This window comes from Dendrobates tinctorius, unplaced genomic scaffold (genome assembly GCF_039654945.1).
Source record: "Dendrobates tinctorius isolate UK_male_01 unplaced genomic scaffold, ASM3965494v1 ptg000241l, whole genome shotgun sequence".
Taxonomy (NCBI): Eukaryota; Metazoa; Chordata; class Amphibia; order Anura; family Dendrobatidae; genus Dendrobates; species Dendrobates tinctorius.
Genome location: NW_027361908.1, coordinates 17,149,357 through 17,167,461, shown reverse-complemented (window position 1 = coordinate 17,167,461; position 18,105 = coordinate 17,149,357). Strand labels below are relative to the sequence as shown.

General features: G+C 45.3%; 1 protein-coding gene across 4 annotated transcripts in view; it reads left to right on the top strand.

The window, feature by feature from the left end:
• PPFIA2 (PTPRF interacting protein alpha 2) overlaps positions 1–18,105 on the top strand; it is a 592,307-nt gene that overhangs the window by 59,655 nt on the left and 514,547 nt on the right. For all 4 annotated transcript variants that reach the window (XM_073556977.1, XM_073556976.1, XM_073556979.1 and 1 more), the window contains exon 2: positions 7,019–7,269. In XM_073556977.1, the coding sequence (XP_073413078.1) occupies positions 7,021–7,269 (249 nt within the window). In that variant the 5' untranslated portion in view covers positions 7,019–7,020. The remainder of the gene's footprint in view (positions 1–7,018; positions 7,270–18,105) is intronic.

The window sequence follows — 18,105 nt, the reverse complement described above, 5'->3', positions numbered from 1 at the left end:
TCGTTTTTTTGAAAATATGACAGAAACGAACCGTTTTTTATGTACCAATAACAGGGCACCCAACATGCCAATTACCCACAGAAAGAACTCTTCCTATAAATCCACTGAACATATAAGGAAAACCAACCACTTTAAACAACATTACTTTGCAGCCTTTGCCTTCAACATCCGTTTTGGAGGTACGGATAAATGTCGTCCCCCTGTTCTCAAACCCATTCGCATCCCATTTCCGCAGCACTCCTTCCCGAAATCTAGAAGGACTGACTAAGGCTGGAGTCACACATAGCGACTCACCTCACCAGCTATCCTGACAACGATATCAATGTGTCAGGATCGCTGGTGAATCGCTATCAAACAGACAGCTTCACCAGCGATCAGCACAGCGACGCCCAGTGTCCGGCGTCGCTGTGCACGTTAGTAACCAGCGCGCTGATGCAGGAAGCTGGTAACTAACGTACACATCTGGTATCCAAGGGACGTGCATCCCTAGATACCCGATGTGTATGTTAGTCACCAGCTCCCTGCATCAGCGAGCTGGTAACTAACGTACACATCGGGTATCTAAGGGACGCACGTCCCTTGGATAGCCGATATGTACATTAGTTACCAGCAGATCGCTGGTCTCCCGCCTGTCACACGCAGCGATGCGTGGTGGCCAGCGGGAGACTAGCGACCAAAAAAAGTCCTGGCCTTTCCTGCAGCGATCAGCGATACCGGCAGGGGGGCCGGTCGCTGATCACTGTCACACACAGCGATCTCGCTGGTGAGATCGCCTGTTGTGTCACAAAAATTGTGACTCAGCAGCGATCTCGCTAGCGAGATCGCTATGTGTGACGGGGCCTTAACTCCCTCAATTGAAAAGAAAAAAACCAAAATGAGGTTGCTGGGAAAGCGCCCTGAAAAGGAGGTAACTCCCGTGAAGAGGAACAGACTTCCACTAGCTGATTGACAAAATCAGTAAATACATGATAAAACACCGGCCAACTTCCTTCCCATACCCTTAGACCAGAAGGATTTTTGCTAAATCCTAAATACCCCTGAACTTTAAAAATTCAAAAGCTATATCCGACATTACTTTATTCAATTTAGGAACAGACCAACTCTTCTCCCAACTATACCCAACCAATAACACCGAATTGCTCTCCTCCTCCAGCCCTTTGCCCAATGCCGACCTCCAATCCTCCCAATTACCACAAGCCTAAACATATTATGTCCACATACATTAAAGACCTAGACAATAAATCCCTTACTGCCATTACTGCCTGATGGAAAGTTCCAGAACTCCACTGGACACATCCACCTTGTTAAACTCGCTCCTACTGTGGACCAGAAAAAGCTTCAAGAATAGAATAGAGTAACTCACGCCACGCCCAACCTCAGCTGATAACCACAAGTCAAATTAGGCCCAACCAAACCAAATGCTGTAACACCCTGTCCAACGGCCGCTCGGGAGGAGGTAAGGAATTTTAGAGGCCTATCCTCCCAAACCTTTGAAATCGAAACCAAACCGAATCTTCCACCCTGAAAAGAACTCCATTAACCTACAATGATAGTTTCACAATGATTGGGAATACCTGACACCAAACCCATTTATACGCCAGACCATTATTACTCCCAACATTTGGCCCTGACTCTACCAACCACCATTACTAAACCAAACCTTTTGCCCTGACTCTACCAACCACCCAAACTGAAATGTACAAACCGAAACCATGCTGACAAGTCAAGCCAACAAAAGGACCTAAATCCACCAGTGCAATCCAGATGGACCTGCTATTATACAACTCTCTTTTGAGGCAAACAAATGCGTAGACACTGTCGCCATAGATAGCCGACGGCAGAACGCTTTGCCCAACGGCATAATCTTACAGGCAAAATTAGCTTGTCCAGTAGAGATTCAGCCTCACGCAACGTCACCATCTACAAATCATTAACCCGACTTCCTTCTGCCTTCATGTCAACCATCATTTTAAACGGCGGACCTGCCGTCCAACGCAAATTATATCATTTTGATACCCAAGAAAAACTCAATACTGTCACAGGGCCCACCGTATTTTGGGCCACTTAAGGGGCCGAAACTTCCTGGCCATGCTCTCCATTGTCCGTAATAGAATGAACAATCAGGATCCTGCGCCAAACCAGCGACCAAAAATTCATCCAATTAATGAATAGAGGAATTGAAAACAAACATCTCTGTAAGCGACCATTCCAAAAAACAAACCAAGCGTCACAAGAATATGAACATGAAAGGGGACACTGTTATGAGTTCATTTTCCCCTTCACCATTGAGGTCTGATGAACTCCCTCTTCTGGTGAAGGAAGGTAGTGAGGCTGATTACCAAGCACCTGAGCTGGGAGAGGATGACTGGGCGACGGGGATCTCTGACTGGATATAAGGCAGCCGACGCCCTTCTGCCTCGCTGGTGATTTCTCTGTGGAATTCTAGGAGACCAGTCTGATTCCTGCTCCTCAAAAGCTAAGTTTTCTGCTTTGCCTTTTTGCATTTGTGCTTTGGTTTTAGTTTGCCTTGCTTTTCTGGATTCTGCCATTCCCTGCTTGGGTGAGCTGAATTCCTTTTTGCCTTTTTGCTCTGTCTTCAGAAAATACCTGAGTACTGACATAGTCTTTTTGAAGCCTAACGTCTTCAGGGCCTTTTTCACTGTCAGTCTGTTGGCTCTTATTTTGATAGGGTTTTTCGCGGATTGCAGACAGCAGCTTTCCTATCCTGTCCTATCTAGTTAGCTTGGGCCCCATCATTTGCTCAGTCTATCTTTCTTTCTGTGTTAGTGTTTTTTCTTCTTGCTTCACCGTCATTATATGTTGGGGGCTGCCTATTGCTTTGGGGTCTGCTCTGGGGCAGTTTAGATTTCCCTTTCTGTCTTTAGGCTATTTAGCTCTCCGGCTGTGATCGAGGGGTCTAGGGCACCGTAGGAACCCCCCACGGCTACTGCTAGTTGTTGTTGATAGGTTCAGGGGTCTGCAATCCGATAGCTGCCAACTTCTCTGGTTTTCTGGACTTAGCCAGCATTTCTGTTTTTGCCTCCTACTGTGACTCATTCATAACAGGACACCCCATAAGTAGACAATGATCAACAAAGAGACCCAATCCCCCAAAAACAACCCAACCAATGCATACTATCCATTTTGGCCTAGTTCTCTTTCAACACAACCGTACCCAATCCATAGCATCAACAAAAGAAGTGTACAACACCAAACCCAACTGAGGGTCGATACCCTCAGTTACCGATGACCTTTACGTAAAAGAATTGTGATGAATTTCTTTAAATGTACTAGGCCCCTCCATTTACCACCTCACAAAACATTGAAACACTCAAATTATTGAAGGAGAGCCTATTTAAACAGTCCAGCTCTTTTACCCAAAGCCACATCTTTATATAATTGTTTAGAAAGCAAAGCCCACTTCAAGTTTCCGTAGACAACCAAATTTTAACGTCAACAAGAGGAATCCTGAAAACCGTCCCTAAAACCCTCTCTTACCCGTGGGCTGCCGTCTTATTAAGACACCTATTTAGGAAGCCTCTCTTCCTGACACAATGACCTCGACCCTTTTTTCAATTCCATCATTATTCCCTTTGCTTTCTTCCCATGAAACACTTTACCACCCCATGACCTACTTAAATAATAAAACGACCCTTTCTCCATTGCCACCGAGTCTCCTGACCGCTACCAAATCCCGGTGCATACAGGAAACGATTGTTTCCTATGCCCCAGCCTACCCGGGGCCCTTATCCTGCTTTTCACTGTCGAAACTGCTCAACATATTTAGCCTAAAAAAACCTCACCAATCACATTCATGTAACCACAAATCCCAAGCAGTTCTCCGGGGACCTTTCGTAAATAACGATAGCTAGTATAGCGGATAACTTTACCAATTAGAGAAGATTCTCCAAATTAAATGAACCCTCTTTTTATCCTCACCTCACCTTGTCTAAATTAAAACGTTCCACTTGAAGCAATGAAAATATCTCAACATATTGTCCTGTCGAAATCGTGTCCCCTACCCCATGTTTCAAGTGCACCCCCAAAGTCCCCTCAAACACAAACCTCACCCTTAGCATACTCATCTAATAGCAATGAATCCACTCTTTCCTCCTCGCCAACTGCCTTCACTAATGGGCTGCACTTCATGCTGAACTGGATGTATGTATCTCATCCACTCACATCGCCTTAAAAAAAAAAATATCCTTAGCACTACCCAGCCTTGCTGCGGAAGGTGCTACCCTGCCTTCAGGAGTCCCGGATCCCCATAACCCGTAGTAATCCCAGATCCCCATAACCTGACTAAATACCGTATGGATCCCAGATCCCTATAACCGGACAAACTTCCGTAGCCCATGCAAAATAACCATTATGCCTCTGCTAGCCCCCCTTAATAAAACAAAATTTCTAACACATACACTCATAAAAGGCTAGCAAAGGGTTAAGAGTAAGGAAAAAATGATCAGTCTCACCTGGCTGCCTGGGTGCTGTGATCCCAGCAGCCGCAGATCCTGAATCTGGTAGAATCGATTCGTGCTGGTCCCTGAAATGTTGCGGTGTCCTAATGCTTCACGCCATCCTGTTGATCGATCTGCTGCCTGCATGTTCTATCAGGCTCCCCCTTGCTCTTTGCCCCCAGGCCAGCCTGACACTGCCTGCCATCTTGTTGAAGCGCCGCTTCTGCCGCTGATTGGATGGGGCCGGCTGGCTGCCGCACGCGATGGTATCCTCACTGAGGGGCCTGCATACCAGGTCCCCGTCCCTCTCACCGTATCCTCCTGACCACGCCGAGCGGATCTGCCACCCGACAGGGCATCCGCCGCACCCGGATCGTAAGCCTTCTGTGACGATGTAGAGAGGGAGGCCGACTCTTCCTCCATTGCAGGCCCCACCGCCTAATCGGATTCCTCCCGGTTCTCGTAACGTGAGCTGCTGGCTTACAGCTCACACCCCGAGCCGGAGAGTACCAGTAGGAGCTCCTGATGCAGTGTCAAACCAGAAGGGGACCTGCAGACTAAGGTATGCTGGAGAATTAGCTCTCTGCGGCCGACATCCATCCTGCAGTGCCTGAGGTGACCCGGTCACAGCTCCCTGTAGCAAGCCTTGGAAGGCAGCTTGCAGCATTGTTTCCACCTCCATAATTAAGGTTCTACAGAAGAGACCCCATCTTATCACTATGTGGGGGAGCCTAAAATGGTTGCCACACTAAGATGGTCACTGTCTTTATAATGATAACTCGTACTCTAGCTCTGACCCCGCCTCCCCCTCATCCCAGCACTATCCCCCACCTTATCCAAATACATTAACCCCGTAGTACCATCCTAATCCCTAACTCCAGCTCACTATATTCCCACTCAATCCTGTCATGTAGGCTTTCACTTTTAAGGCTTGCGGCCCAGTACGGCCTCTCTTGACTGAAGCCGCGTCGGCCCACCCCTGTGAGTGAAAGCCCGAGGCTACCAGAAGGTATAACATTTATTTCCTCCCGGCAGTGGAGCTCTCAGGGTGGGCGCCAGGCAGCTTCAGAATGCTGTTAACCTACAGATTAACCCCTCATGTGCAGGTTAATAACTTTTTTTACATGATAGGTTCACTTTAACCTAACCTTATGATTGAATCCAATCGATATACTATATCGTAACCGTTGTTGTAATTTTTCTTTCATAAATTAGCAGTGCACATGGAAACAATTACTGTGTAATATATCTTATCAAAATAATTTGCTTCTTTCTCTGCCAGCCAGATTTCATCAGTCCTTATCAAAATGATCAATTCTGAGGTTAAATTTGTAATCACTGAAGACAGACTTTCCCATTACTGAGATTGAAGATGGTGGCTGCTGCTGCTGCTGAGGATTTATGTAGATAAAAGGGAGAGTAGGAGGAGCTCTGTATGTAGCTCCTCCCTCCGTCTATAAAGAATTGTATCCATAGCACCCGCCATCTCTTATCTCATTAATGGGAAAGTCTGTCTTTACTGAATACAGATTTTACCTCAGAAGTGAGAATTCTGATAATGACTGATCAATTTTTGGCAAAGAAAGAAGCACATCTTTCGAATGCGATATATTACAAAGTTGCTTATTTTCATGTGTACTATTGATTTTGGAAATACAAATTAAAATGACAGTTATATAAAGGGTCATTCCACGGTAACTTACGTTACAACACAGTTAGTAACTTACGTTACAATAGGTTTACTAGTTCTCGTTTGAAGTATTGGTATTGTAACGTACGTTACCATCAGCTTTGTAACGTAAGTTACTACAGTATGTTGTAACGCAAGTTACCAAGTAGTAACGCTGTATTTTGTATTTAATTTGTATTCTTGAAAAAATTAAACTGTGTTGAAATCTATTGAGAATAGTTTAATGTACAATACACATTCACTCATTTTTGTGCCTGCCTTCAAAGAACAATCTGTAGCCATTATTAACTCAGTTTTTGGCTTGTGAATGTAGCGTAAGTTGCCATGGAATGCCCCTAAAGCCAAAAACTAAAAATGAGAAACATTTATGATATCTCTGCAATCCTTATAATGGAAGATTAGTGGTAAATAGAGTTGAACAAATGATTTTTAGGTCCCTGATTCATCAGCCACTTCGGTAGTCTGTGACCGCCTGTCCAGAGCATGCGAGTCTCTCCCATATCTTCCAGCACCCCAGGCGCAGTAGGCCCAACGCGACGCCATCATTGAAGTGTGACTCATGTATGTCATGGAGCTGGGCCTACTTATCAGAAGAAGGCGATCACTGCAGGTACAGGGAGTTTCGTAGGGCTATCGTTTGGCAGTTCTGGGCTGCTAACCGGTCATCTCGACCAGAGTCCTCCACATCTTTTTGATTAACTCTAGCGGTAAATACATTATATCAATAATTATGGACATTAGTAGGGAAATGTTAAGCACTGATGTCTTATTATGCTTAGAAATGTTCTTGCTTTTTTTGCATTGTTTCATTTTCTTAAATAGAAGAGTGCTGCCTGACTCTCATTTTTGCTCTCCTTTTTTATTTTCCTAGAAATGATGTGTGAAGTAATGCCAACGATAAATGAGGACACCCCTATGAGCCAAAGGGGGTCCCAAAGCAGTGGCTCAGACTCGGACTCTCATTTTGAACAGCTGATGGTTAATATGCTTGATGAGCGCGACCGACTGCTAGACACATTGCGGGAGACGCAGGAGAGTCTTGGACTTGCCCAGCAACGACTTCAAGATGTCATATGCGATCGAGATTCCTTGCAACGCCAGTTGAATTCTGCCCTGCCACAGGTATGTTCTGTTCTTTCAGGGCAATTTTTAACTCTGGGGATTTTCTGATGCTTTAATTAGAATTGTTTTATTCGGGGCATTTTTTTTTACCTACCAGATTTTAACTCCTTTTATACACCTTCAAGAGATGCCTGCACTTATAATGATTTCAGGCTTCAATCTTTTTGACTGCAGTTTGAGCCCCTTATCTAAGGGTTAATGTAATCCAGGTGGATGACTTGCTGGGGGAAGTAGTGCATTGCTCTCTCTCGTATTGGTAAGAACACTTCCCTTCTGCCATTTATTCACATAGAGTAGCATTAAATAAGCAATGGGAGCAAGGACTTCTTGATAGAGAAGCCAGAAAAAAAATCATGACTGTTGGGGTACGAAACTAAAAATGATATATTTAGGAAAGAAAAATTCTTTATAAATAAGAACACCAGACATGTGCCCATTGGCAGAACTCAAAGTGGGGGTCTGCATGCTTACAGTTTCCAGAGGCAGAAAAATGTGCTCACAAAAACTACCGACATCTGATGTATTTTCTATTAGGATACAATGTGTTTCTTAAACTCCTATATTACATTTGTTCACAAATGCCAGTGCCAGATGATATGGAGGAAATATTTATTTTTTTAAATAATTAAAAAACAGCATGAGAACGCCTCTTTTCTTGATAACCAGCCTTGCTGAAGCTTGACAGCTGAGGGTTGCAGCCTACAGCTGTCAGTTTTGCCTGACTGGTTATCAAAAAATACAGGGGAATCCACACCATTTTTTATTTAGTTATTTATAGTGCAGGCAGTGGCTCGGATGAATGCAACTCTCAACATTCTCCCCTGCTAGTACTAATCGCAGCGTGAGCAGGAGAGATTAATGAGAGCTGTCTTCAGCACCCGGCACTAGGGAACAGCGCGAACTGTACTGCTGTTTCTCAGGAGCCGGTACGTGTGGTACTGATGCAGCACACGGTTGCCACATGTATGCCACAAGTATTACACACACAGACACTGATATCTCCGATACAGTTTTTTCCGGTGTGAAAGAGCCCTAATGCATGGAAAATAATAAAAGAGCTCCTCCATTGCTTTGATGATCTTAATATTCAAGACAGAAGGGCTTGGTGTTGTTTTTTTTCTCCTTTCAATACCCTCAGGACACATGCTGACAACCCTATTATCAGTTTGAGTGCGATCTTGCAAAAGACACACGGACCAATGTTATTCTATGGGTCTGATTTTTTTCTTTGGACCGAGCCAGGGTAAAAATCACTTCATGTCTGAGTTTGATCCAATATATAGATCACACTCGGCCATGCATGTCAATTAGTCTGTGGAAAACCTCAGACTGCAATCAAATGGCATCTGAGTGCAGTTTGATTTCCATGGCCTGACACAATGAAGAAGGTGAAGAATTTTTTATGCTCATCACATCTATCTAACTGTCTGTCTATCTATGTTCCTCATTGCTATCTATCTGTCATGGTTTGAACAGGGTTCTTGCCCTGCACTCACAGGGTTAAGTGTTTGTGGCCTCTTTCTGGATCTGGGAGGGGTATTTATACTCACTCTTTACCAGGGTTCTCTGTCAGCTATACTGTTGTTCTGGTGTGTCTGACCCCTGGTGTGCGTGTATTCTGCGTTGCTTGTTTGCTTCCCGTGTATGACCCGGCCTGTTCCCTCACTCTGTACTCCCATCTCTCGCTTTGGTACTATTGTCTTCTCCGGTTCTGACCTCCTGGCTTGGCTATCGTTACTCCGTTACAGTTTGTCCCTATTGTACCGTCTATTGTCCGTTCTGGTTTTCTGACCTATTGCTACGTCCTGACTATCCATTCTGTCTAACCCTTTGGTACTGTATTGCTATCTTGTGCTTTGACCCTGGCTTCATCTGGTTTCTGTCTGTCTATGCCCCTTGGTAACATTGTCATGTAGTTACCTTTCTAGGAGTTTCCCTGCAGCTCCTAGATCTGTGGAGCTTAGGCCACGCCCCCAGCAGTCATGTGCTTCAGGTCCTGATACTGTGAAGCATGCATCGTCACCGCTGCTGCCCTGCTCCATAGGTATCTTTGAGCACTGTCTTTGTACTCAGGACACCCGCACTGGCTCAGTGAGCAAGTGCAGTGCGGTGCTCCTGACATTATAGCTGACCATTTCAGTTTTTTTTCCCTCAGAAGAAGAGAAAAAAAAAAAGTTATCCTCATGGATCCCATACAAGCTTTGGCTAATCAGGTCAAGCACCTGACCCAAATGTTCCACAAACTTAATGTGGAACAGCGCATGATGGCCTAGACCCAGCAACAGTTGGTGGTTACTGTGCAGGGGGCTGTCGCTGCAGGGGCTCCTAGTGCTGGGGATAGAAATGTGTCATTGGCATTCCCCGAATCTCCAGTCAAATTGCCAGACCTTTTCTCGGGATAAAAAGGAGATCAGGTCTTTCAGAGAAGGATGCAAGCTTTTTTTTTTCTCTGAGGCCCCGCTCCTCCGGGGATGAGCTCCAGAGGGTGGGGGTCGTCATTTCCCTACTTCGGGGGGCTCCACAGGCATGGGCTTTCTCTCTCTCTTCCTCTGCTCCTGAACGTATGTCTGTGAATTTGTTCTTTGAGGCTCTGGGGCACATTTATGATGAGCCTGATAGAGTGCGTCTGACAGAGGATATGGTGATGAGTGTGACACAGGGGAGGAACTCTGCTGAATGGTTCTGCTCTGAGTTCAGACGCTGGGCAGCGGAGGTCTCCTGGGATGATGCTGCCCTCCGGGGTTTGTTCTGTAGAGGCCTGTCCGAACGTTTGAAAGATGCCCTAGCCCTTCATCCTCCACCGGATTCTTTGGAGGACGCTATGATCCAGGCTGTCCGCATGGACCGTAGGCTGCGGGCAAGAGGGGTCATGCTGCAGGAGACCCCTTTATTCTCCAATCTGAGAGACTCTGCATCTAGTCCTGAGCCCATGGAGGTTGGTGCCACGTCATTGGAGGAAGAAGAGAGGAGACAACGAAGAAACAACCAATTGTGTTTTTGCTGTGGATCCGTTGGACATTGGAGAAGGAACTGTCCTTCTTGCCCTTCTTCAGTAAAGCCATCAGGAAAACGACTGAGTCTGGGTAACAATCGAGGAGGTTGCCCAGACTCCCAGGTACCCTATTCCTCACTTACTAAAATTCTGCTTCCGGTGGAACTAGAACTTACAGGTGGTCCGGTTGGGACTACCGCCTTTGTTGACTGTGGTTCTTCTATTAATCTGATCGATGCCAAAGTTGTGACTTTTCACAAGATAGGGACAGTCAGGTTAAAAGATCCTGTTAAAATCGTGGCAATTGATTCTTCTCCTATCACCCAGGAGGGAATTTGTTTCATGACTGATACCCTTTCTCTGAAAGTGCGTTCCACTCACGTGGAAAAATTAAGGTGTTTTGTTCTAAATAATCTGCCGGCTGGACTGGTACTGGGTATGCCTTGGCTTCAATGTCACAATCCTACAATTGACTGGGTCACGGGAGAGATCATTCAGTGGGGTTGTATGGCTAACAGTCTATGTTGTAACTTGACAACTCTTGTCACCCCAGTAAAATCTGTGTCAGTGTCGATCTGGAAGGTATTCCGGAGTACCTGAAAGATTTTGAAGACGTATTTTCTGAAAGTGAGGCTGAGGCGCTACCACCACATAGACCCTTTGATTGTGCCATTAATCTAGTCCCTGGAGCAAAGTTACCCAAGGCTCGCCTGTTCAATTTGTCCGGGCCCGAACGTCTAGCCATGAAGGAGTACATTACCGAGAGTCTCCGCAAAGGGCATATTAGGCCTTCTGTTTCACCTGTGGCAGCGGGCTTCTTTTTTGTTAAGAAAAAAGATGGTGGTTTGCGGCCATGCCTCGACTTTCGGTAATTAAACAAAATTACTGTGAAAAATACATACCCTCTCCCCCTAATTCCTGATCTATGTAACCAACTCATCGGGGCCAAGTGGTTCTCTAAACTGGATTTACGTGGGGCGTATAACCTTATAAGAGTCCGGGAAGGGGACGAATGGAAAACGGCATTCCTGACGACTGAAGGGCTGTTCGAAAACTTGGTTATGCCCTTTGGTCTCACCAACGCTCCTGCTGTTTTTCAGAATTTTATTAATGCAATTTTCTCTGATTTAATTGGTCGTTTTGTGGTTATCTATTTGGATGACATTCTGATGTAGTCGGTGGACAGTCAATCTCACTTGCACCATTTGCGGATGGTTCTCATGAGACTGAGGGAGAATCATTTGTATGCCAAGTTGGAAAATGCTCATTTTTCATGCAAGAAGTATCCTTTCTGGGGATGATTGTGTCAGGGGAGGGGTTCCGCATGGATCCTTAGAAGGTCCAGGCTGTTACGGAGTGGGTGCAGCCTCATGACTTGAAAGGGTTGCAGCGATTTTTGGGCTTTGCCAACTTTTATAGGAAATTTATTAAAGGCTTCTCGCAGGTGGTAAAGCCTCTAACGGACCTCACTCTCAAGGGAGCTGATGTAAAAAATTGGTCTGTAGCTGCAAAAAATTCTTTCATGACATTAAAAAAGTGCTTTTCTTCAGCCCCTGTATTGGTACAACCCGACCCGTCAAGACCTTTTGTCGTGGAGGTTGACGCCTTGAAAGTAGGGGTGGGGGCAGTTTTGTCTCTGGGCCCTCCTACCCTTACTAATCTGAGGCCTTGCGCCTTCTTCTCTAAAAAATTTTCCTCTGCCGAGAGAAATTACGATGTCGGCAATAGAGAGTTGTTGGCGGTAAAGTTGGCTTTTGAAGAATGGAGGCATTTCCTGGAGGGGGCTGTTCATCCCATTACAGTCGTCACTGATCACAAAAATTTGACCTACACTCACTGGCCACTTTATTAGGTACACCTGTCCAACTGTGTGTTAAGACTTAATTTCTAATCAGCCAATCACATGGCGGCAACTCAGTGCATTTAGGCATGTAGACATGGTCAAGACAATCTCCTGCAGTTCAAACCGAGCATCAGTATGGGGAAGAAAGGTGATTTGAGTGCCTTTGAACGTGGCATGATTGTTGGTGCCAGAAGGGCTGGTCTGAGTATTTCAGAAACTGCTGATCTACTGGGATTTTCACGCACAACCATCTCTAGGGTTTACAGAGAATGGTCCGAAAAAGAAAAAAAATCCAGTGAGCGGCAGTTCTGTGGCCGGAAATGCCATGTTGATGCCAGAGGTCAGAGGAGAATGGGCAGACTGGTTCGAGCTGATAGAAAGGCAACAGTGACTCAAATTGCCACCCGTTACAACCAAGGTAGGCAGAAGAGCATCTCTGAACGCACAGTGCGTCGAACTTTGAGGCAGATGGGCTACAGCAGCAGAAGACCACACTGGGTACCACTCCTCTCAGCTAAGAACAGGAAACTGAGGCTACAATTTGCACAAGCTCATCGAAATTGGACAGTAGAAGATTGGAAAAACGTTGCCTGGTCTGATGAGTCTCGATTTCTGCTGCGACATTCGGATGGTAGGGTCAGAATTTGGCGTAAACAACATGAAAGCATGGATCCATCCTGCCTTGTATCAACGGTTCAGGCTGGTGGTGGTGGTGTCATGGTGTGGGGAATTTTTTCTGGGCACTCTTTGGGCCCCTTGGTACCAATTGAGCATTGTTGCAACGCCACAGCCTACCTGAGTATTGTTGCTGACCATGTCCATCCCTTTATGACCACAATGTACCCAACATCTGATGGCTACTTTCAGCAGGATAATGCGCCATGTCATAAAGCTCGAATCATCTCAGATTGGTTTCTTGAACATGACAATGAGTTTACTGTACTCAAATGGCCTCCTCAGTCACCAGATCTCAATCCAATAGAGCATCTTTGGGATGTGGTGGAACGGGAGATTCGCATCAGGGATGTGCAGCCGACAAATCTGCGCCAACTGTGTGATGCCATCATGTCAATATGGTCCAAAATCTCTGAGGAATGCTTCCAGCACCTTGTTGAATCTCTGCCACGAAGAATTGAGGCAGTTCTGAAGGCAAAAGGGGGTCCAACCCGTTACTAGCATGGTGTACCTAATAAAGTGGCCAGTGAGTGTATATCGAGTCTGCCAAGAGACTGACCCCCAAACAGGCTTGATGGGCGCTTTTTTTTTTCTCGATTTCAGTTTACCATCACATTCCGCCCAGGATCTAAAAACATCAAGGCTGATGCCTTATCCCGAAGCTTTGATTCGGTGTCCCCTCCAGAACCTCCCTCCTCCATTCTTCAGCCAGGAGTAGTGGTGGCCGAAATCTCATCTGAGTTACAGAGAGGGATTTTGGAGGCCCAGGCTCGGGCTCCTGGTGGTAAACCCCTGGGAAAATTGTTTGTACCGGAACGTTTCCGTCTCGGACTTATGAAGGAATTTCACGATTCTGTGTTGAGTGCTCATCCTGGGATTGCAGCTACCCGAGGGGCAATTGCGAGGGATTTCTGGTGGCCCTCTTTGGTAACAGATATTAAAAAGTTTGTGACTGCATGTGGGGTGTGCGCTCGTTCTAAAAGTTCTCAGGTCCGGCCGGCCGGGGAATTGGTGCCTTTGCCAATTCCGGATAGACCATGGACACATTTGTCCATGGATTTTATCACAAATCTTCCTCCTTCCAGGGGCAACTCAGTGATATGGGTGGTGGTGGATAGGTTTTCAAATAAAGCTCACTTTGTACCTCTCCCCGCGTTACCATCTGCTGAAACCCTGGCCCGCTTATTTATGCAGACATATAATTAGGTTGCATGGAGTGCCTATGAATGTGGTGTCAGACAGAGGGGTACAGTTTGTAGCCAGGTTCTGGAGGGCTTTTTGCAAAAAGCTGGGGATTTCATTGTCCTTCTCCTCGGCCTTCCACCCAGAGTCTAATGGATAGACAGAGCGCACAAACCAATCGTTGGAGCAGATTCTGAGATGCTTGGCCTCTTCCAGGCAGGAGAACTAGTGTAAGATATTGCCCAAGGCAGAGTTTGCATTCAACGGTTGTGTGAGTCAATCTACTGGGAAGCCTCCCTTTCAGGTCAACTATGGGTTTAACCCACATTATGGAGAGTTTTCCCGCATGGATTCAGGTTGTCCTGGTGCTGAGGATGTGACACAACATCTTAGAATTCTTTGGAGGGAGGTTCAGAGGAATATTTCCAAGGCCCAGGAAAACTATAAGCGGTTTGCTGACAGGAGGGGGCCAGGTCCAGCATTTGCAGTAGGGGAGAAGGTGTGGCTATCCACCCGCAATATCAAGCTTAAGATACCATCTATAAAGCTGGGCCCCAAGTTTATTGGCCCATACAAAGTTTTGGAGGTTGTTAACCCAGTAGCCTACCGAGTGCAGCTGCCCACCTCCTTTAAAATTTCTGATGTCTTCCACAGGTCCCTGTTAAAGCCTGTGGGGATGGTGAGAGAGGATCCCTCATCAAATACTCCGCCAGTGCTGGTAGAGGGGCAGCTGGAGTATGAAGTAGGGCACATTGTTGACTCCCAGTGGGTGCGCCGGAGACTCCAGTATCTGATACACTGGAAGGGGTACTCTCTGGAGGATCGGTCATGGGTTCCGGCCAGTTTGGTGCATGCTGATCGTCTGGTGCGGGCTTTCCATGCCAGTTACCCAGACAAGCCTGGGGGTCCAGTGGCCCCCCGTTAAGAGGGGGGTACTGTCGTGGTTTGAACAGGGTTCTTGCCCTGCACTCACAGGGTTAAGTGTTCGTGGCCTCTTTCTGGATCTGGGAGGGGTATTTTTACACACTCTTTACCAGGGTTCTCTGTCAGCTACACTGTTGTTCTGGTGTGTCTGACCCCTGGTGTGCGTGTATTCTGCATTGCTTGTTTGCTTCCCGTGTATGACCCGGCCTGTTCCCTCACTCTGTACTCCGTCTCTCACTTTGGTACTATTGTCTTCTCCGGTTCTGACCTCCTGGCTTGGCTATCGTTACTCCGTTACAGTTTGTCCCTATTGTACCGTCTATTGCCCGTTCTGGTTTTCTGACCTATTGCTACGTCCTGACTATCCATTCTGTCTAACCCTTTGGTACTGTATTGCTATCTTGTGCTTTGACCCTGGCTTCATCTGGTTTCTGTCTCTGTCTATGCCCCTTGGTAACATTGTCCTGTAGTTACCTTTCTAGGAGTTTCCCTGCAGCTCCTAGATCTGTGGAGCTTAGGCCATGCCCCCAGCAGTCATGTGCTTCAGGTCTTGATACTCTGAAGCACGCATTGTCACCGCTGCTGCCCTGCTCCACAGGTATCTTTGAGCAGAGCACTGTCTTTGTACTCAGGACACCCGCACTGGCTCAGTGAGCAAGTGCAGTGCGGGGCTCCTGACACTATCTCTATGTTTGAACATCCTTAAAGGGAACCTGTCAGCAGGATTGTGCAAAGTAAACTACAGACAGTGTCAGGACAGCACCATTATACTGATTAAAATTATACCTTGAGTAAGGATCTGAGGTTATGTGTCATAAAAATCACCTAGGCAGGTTAACGAGGCTACTATTTTTATTCCATACATCCATGGTTGTACAACAAATCCAGGAAAACTGGATAAAAACTGGATACAAAACACTGATAACGCTTGGATCCTTTTTTTGCGGATGTCTGAATGAGGCCCGACAGAAAATAATGAATAGTTGTAGACAGTAAAGTTAGCAATGAATTAATACTGATGGCTATTAAAACAGTTTCAGCGTTTTGTTTCACGGAAGACCTGTTAGATGAAATAAAAAGTAAAATTACTGTAGAAAATGTTAGAAAAAGTGACAAAAAAGCTCTGTCTTCCTTTCTGCTTGACCCAACATAGTGGTTTATGATGGAGTTGTCGTAATGTGGTTGTGAATTGCTATTCTGTGCTGACCTACGGTGAAGGACCGTTTCACATTTACAAACTTTCCTTCCTCTGAATCTGTACATTTTTCCTTCCATCTGTTACCGTTGCCCAATGCTTACAGTGGGGTAGCAGAGGATTATAATGAAATTAACGGAATCCAATTAACCAGCCACAAATTAATTCCGTTCTCGCAGTCCTTGTGCCTGACAGTTGCAAATCCTAGAAATTGCTTTTGTTATCTGGTTAATTGCTTTTAGAAAACAAAAGGTTTTTTCTTTGTAGGAAAACGAAGGGATATTACAAACAGAGCCCAGCGCTGGCCCTGCAGTAATAAAGGGCTTCTCGGAGACATTAATGCTGATGGCTGGGAGTCACTGTGAACCTCACCTTTTCTATGCAGACGCTCATCATGGAAAGTGAACGGGAAGAGCTGTGGGGCCAGATCCAGACGGCCATAGGGATGAGCAGGATGATTGTGGGCAATAATATGCAGTTTTCTAGGTCTCATTTGTGTTATGTCTTATGTTTTTAACCCCTTTACGCCCCAGCCAATTTTCGTTTTTTGCGTTTCGGTTTTTCATTCCCTTCTCCCCAGAGCCATAATGCCTCTATTTTTCTGTCCACATAGACATATGAGGGCTTCTTTTTGCAGGGACAAGTTATACTTTTGAATGACCATTTTGCCACATAGTGTACTGAAAAATTGGAAAACAAAAAAAATCCAAGTGTGGTGAAATTGTGAAAAAAATTCAATTTTGACAATGTTTTTTGAGAATAATTTTTCCGGTGTACATTTTGTGGTAAAAATGATTCTCCTCATCAGTATGATCACGGTGATATCGAAAATGTCTAGTTTTTTAAATTATTTTAGTGGAGGACAAAAAAAAATGTTTCCAAGGCCAGTAACATTTTTAATTTTCTGCCGATGGAGCTGTGCTATGGCTTTTTTTTTTTTGCGGGGCGAGATGCCATTTTTATTATAAACATTTTGGGATAGATGTGACTTTTTAACCACCTGTTACAGACTTTTTTGTGATATTGCGGGGACCAAAAAAAAATCAACTTAATTTTGGGATTTTAGAATTTTTTCCGTTTACGGTGTTAATCGTTTTCATATTTTGATAGATTGGACCTTTCTGAACGTGGCGGTACCATATATGTTTTTTTATCATCAGTGATACAGTAGCGATTTTCACAGATGGGAAAAAAAAAGCAAAACTGCAAAGCTTCTCCTATTACAATGTACTAATGGCACACAGATGCCATGCTTGTGCTTGGACTTGTATGGGCAATTTTGATCAAAATCGGAAATTTTAGCTTTATTTTTTGGGTGGAAATGTGGTCCACAAAAATATAGACATATGAACAGCTCATAGATTATAATGGGTAGATGTTCTATCCGTAAAAATCATAGAGTAGAACACGTATGTGAAAAATGGTCGTCTAGATGACTCCTTACCTGTCACACTCTGGGTGCGGGTGTATGGAGCAGGTGCAATGTATGAACCCACACTATACCTGGCAGATGCCTGCTGTGTTACACAGTTGTCAACTGCTGCAACTAAAGTCAGCTCTGATTGTTGCTGTTAAAACCAGGGTTTTTTAACGATAATAAATGCATTCTGTGTAAAAGAGCTTTGAAAAATAATAAACTATTCAAAAATAATTTTCAATAGTAATATCACTGTCCTCTTACAGGAGGCTAAGGATATACGGTAGCTTGTCCAGTAGCAGGGTTCTTCTGATCTGGTCTAGGATGTGAAGATGGTTTTCCAGTAGTAAATGGGGTTATGTGTGGAGACTGATGATCACACATAACCCACTGTGAGTAGCGCTCATTGCACCACTCAGACTGAAAATCGGCATGTTCATATGAGGCAGGCAGACAGCGCTGTTCTATGCAGCTGTCTGCCGATACTGCCGCCAAGAACGGAGACCACTAATGGTTTGCATTGTTCATCCAGACAGCTATATAGAACAGCGTGGGGTATACGCAGTGGAGGCCAGCAGTCAATCATGGAAAAGCGATCAGTGTAAGTT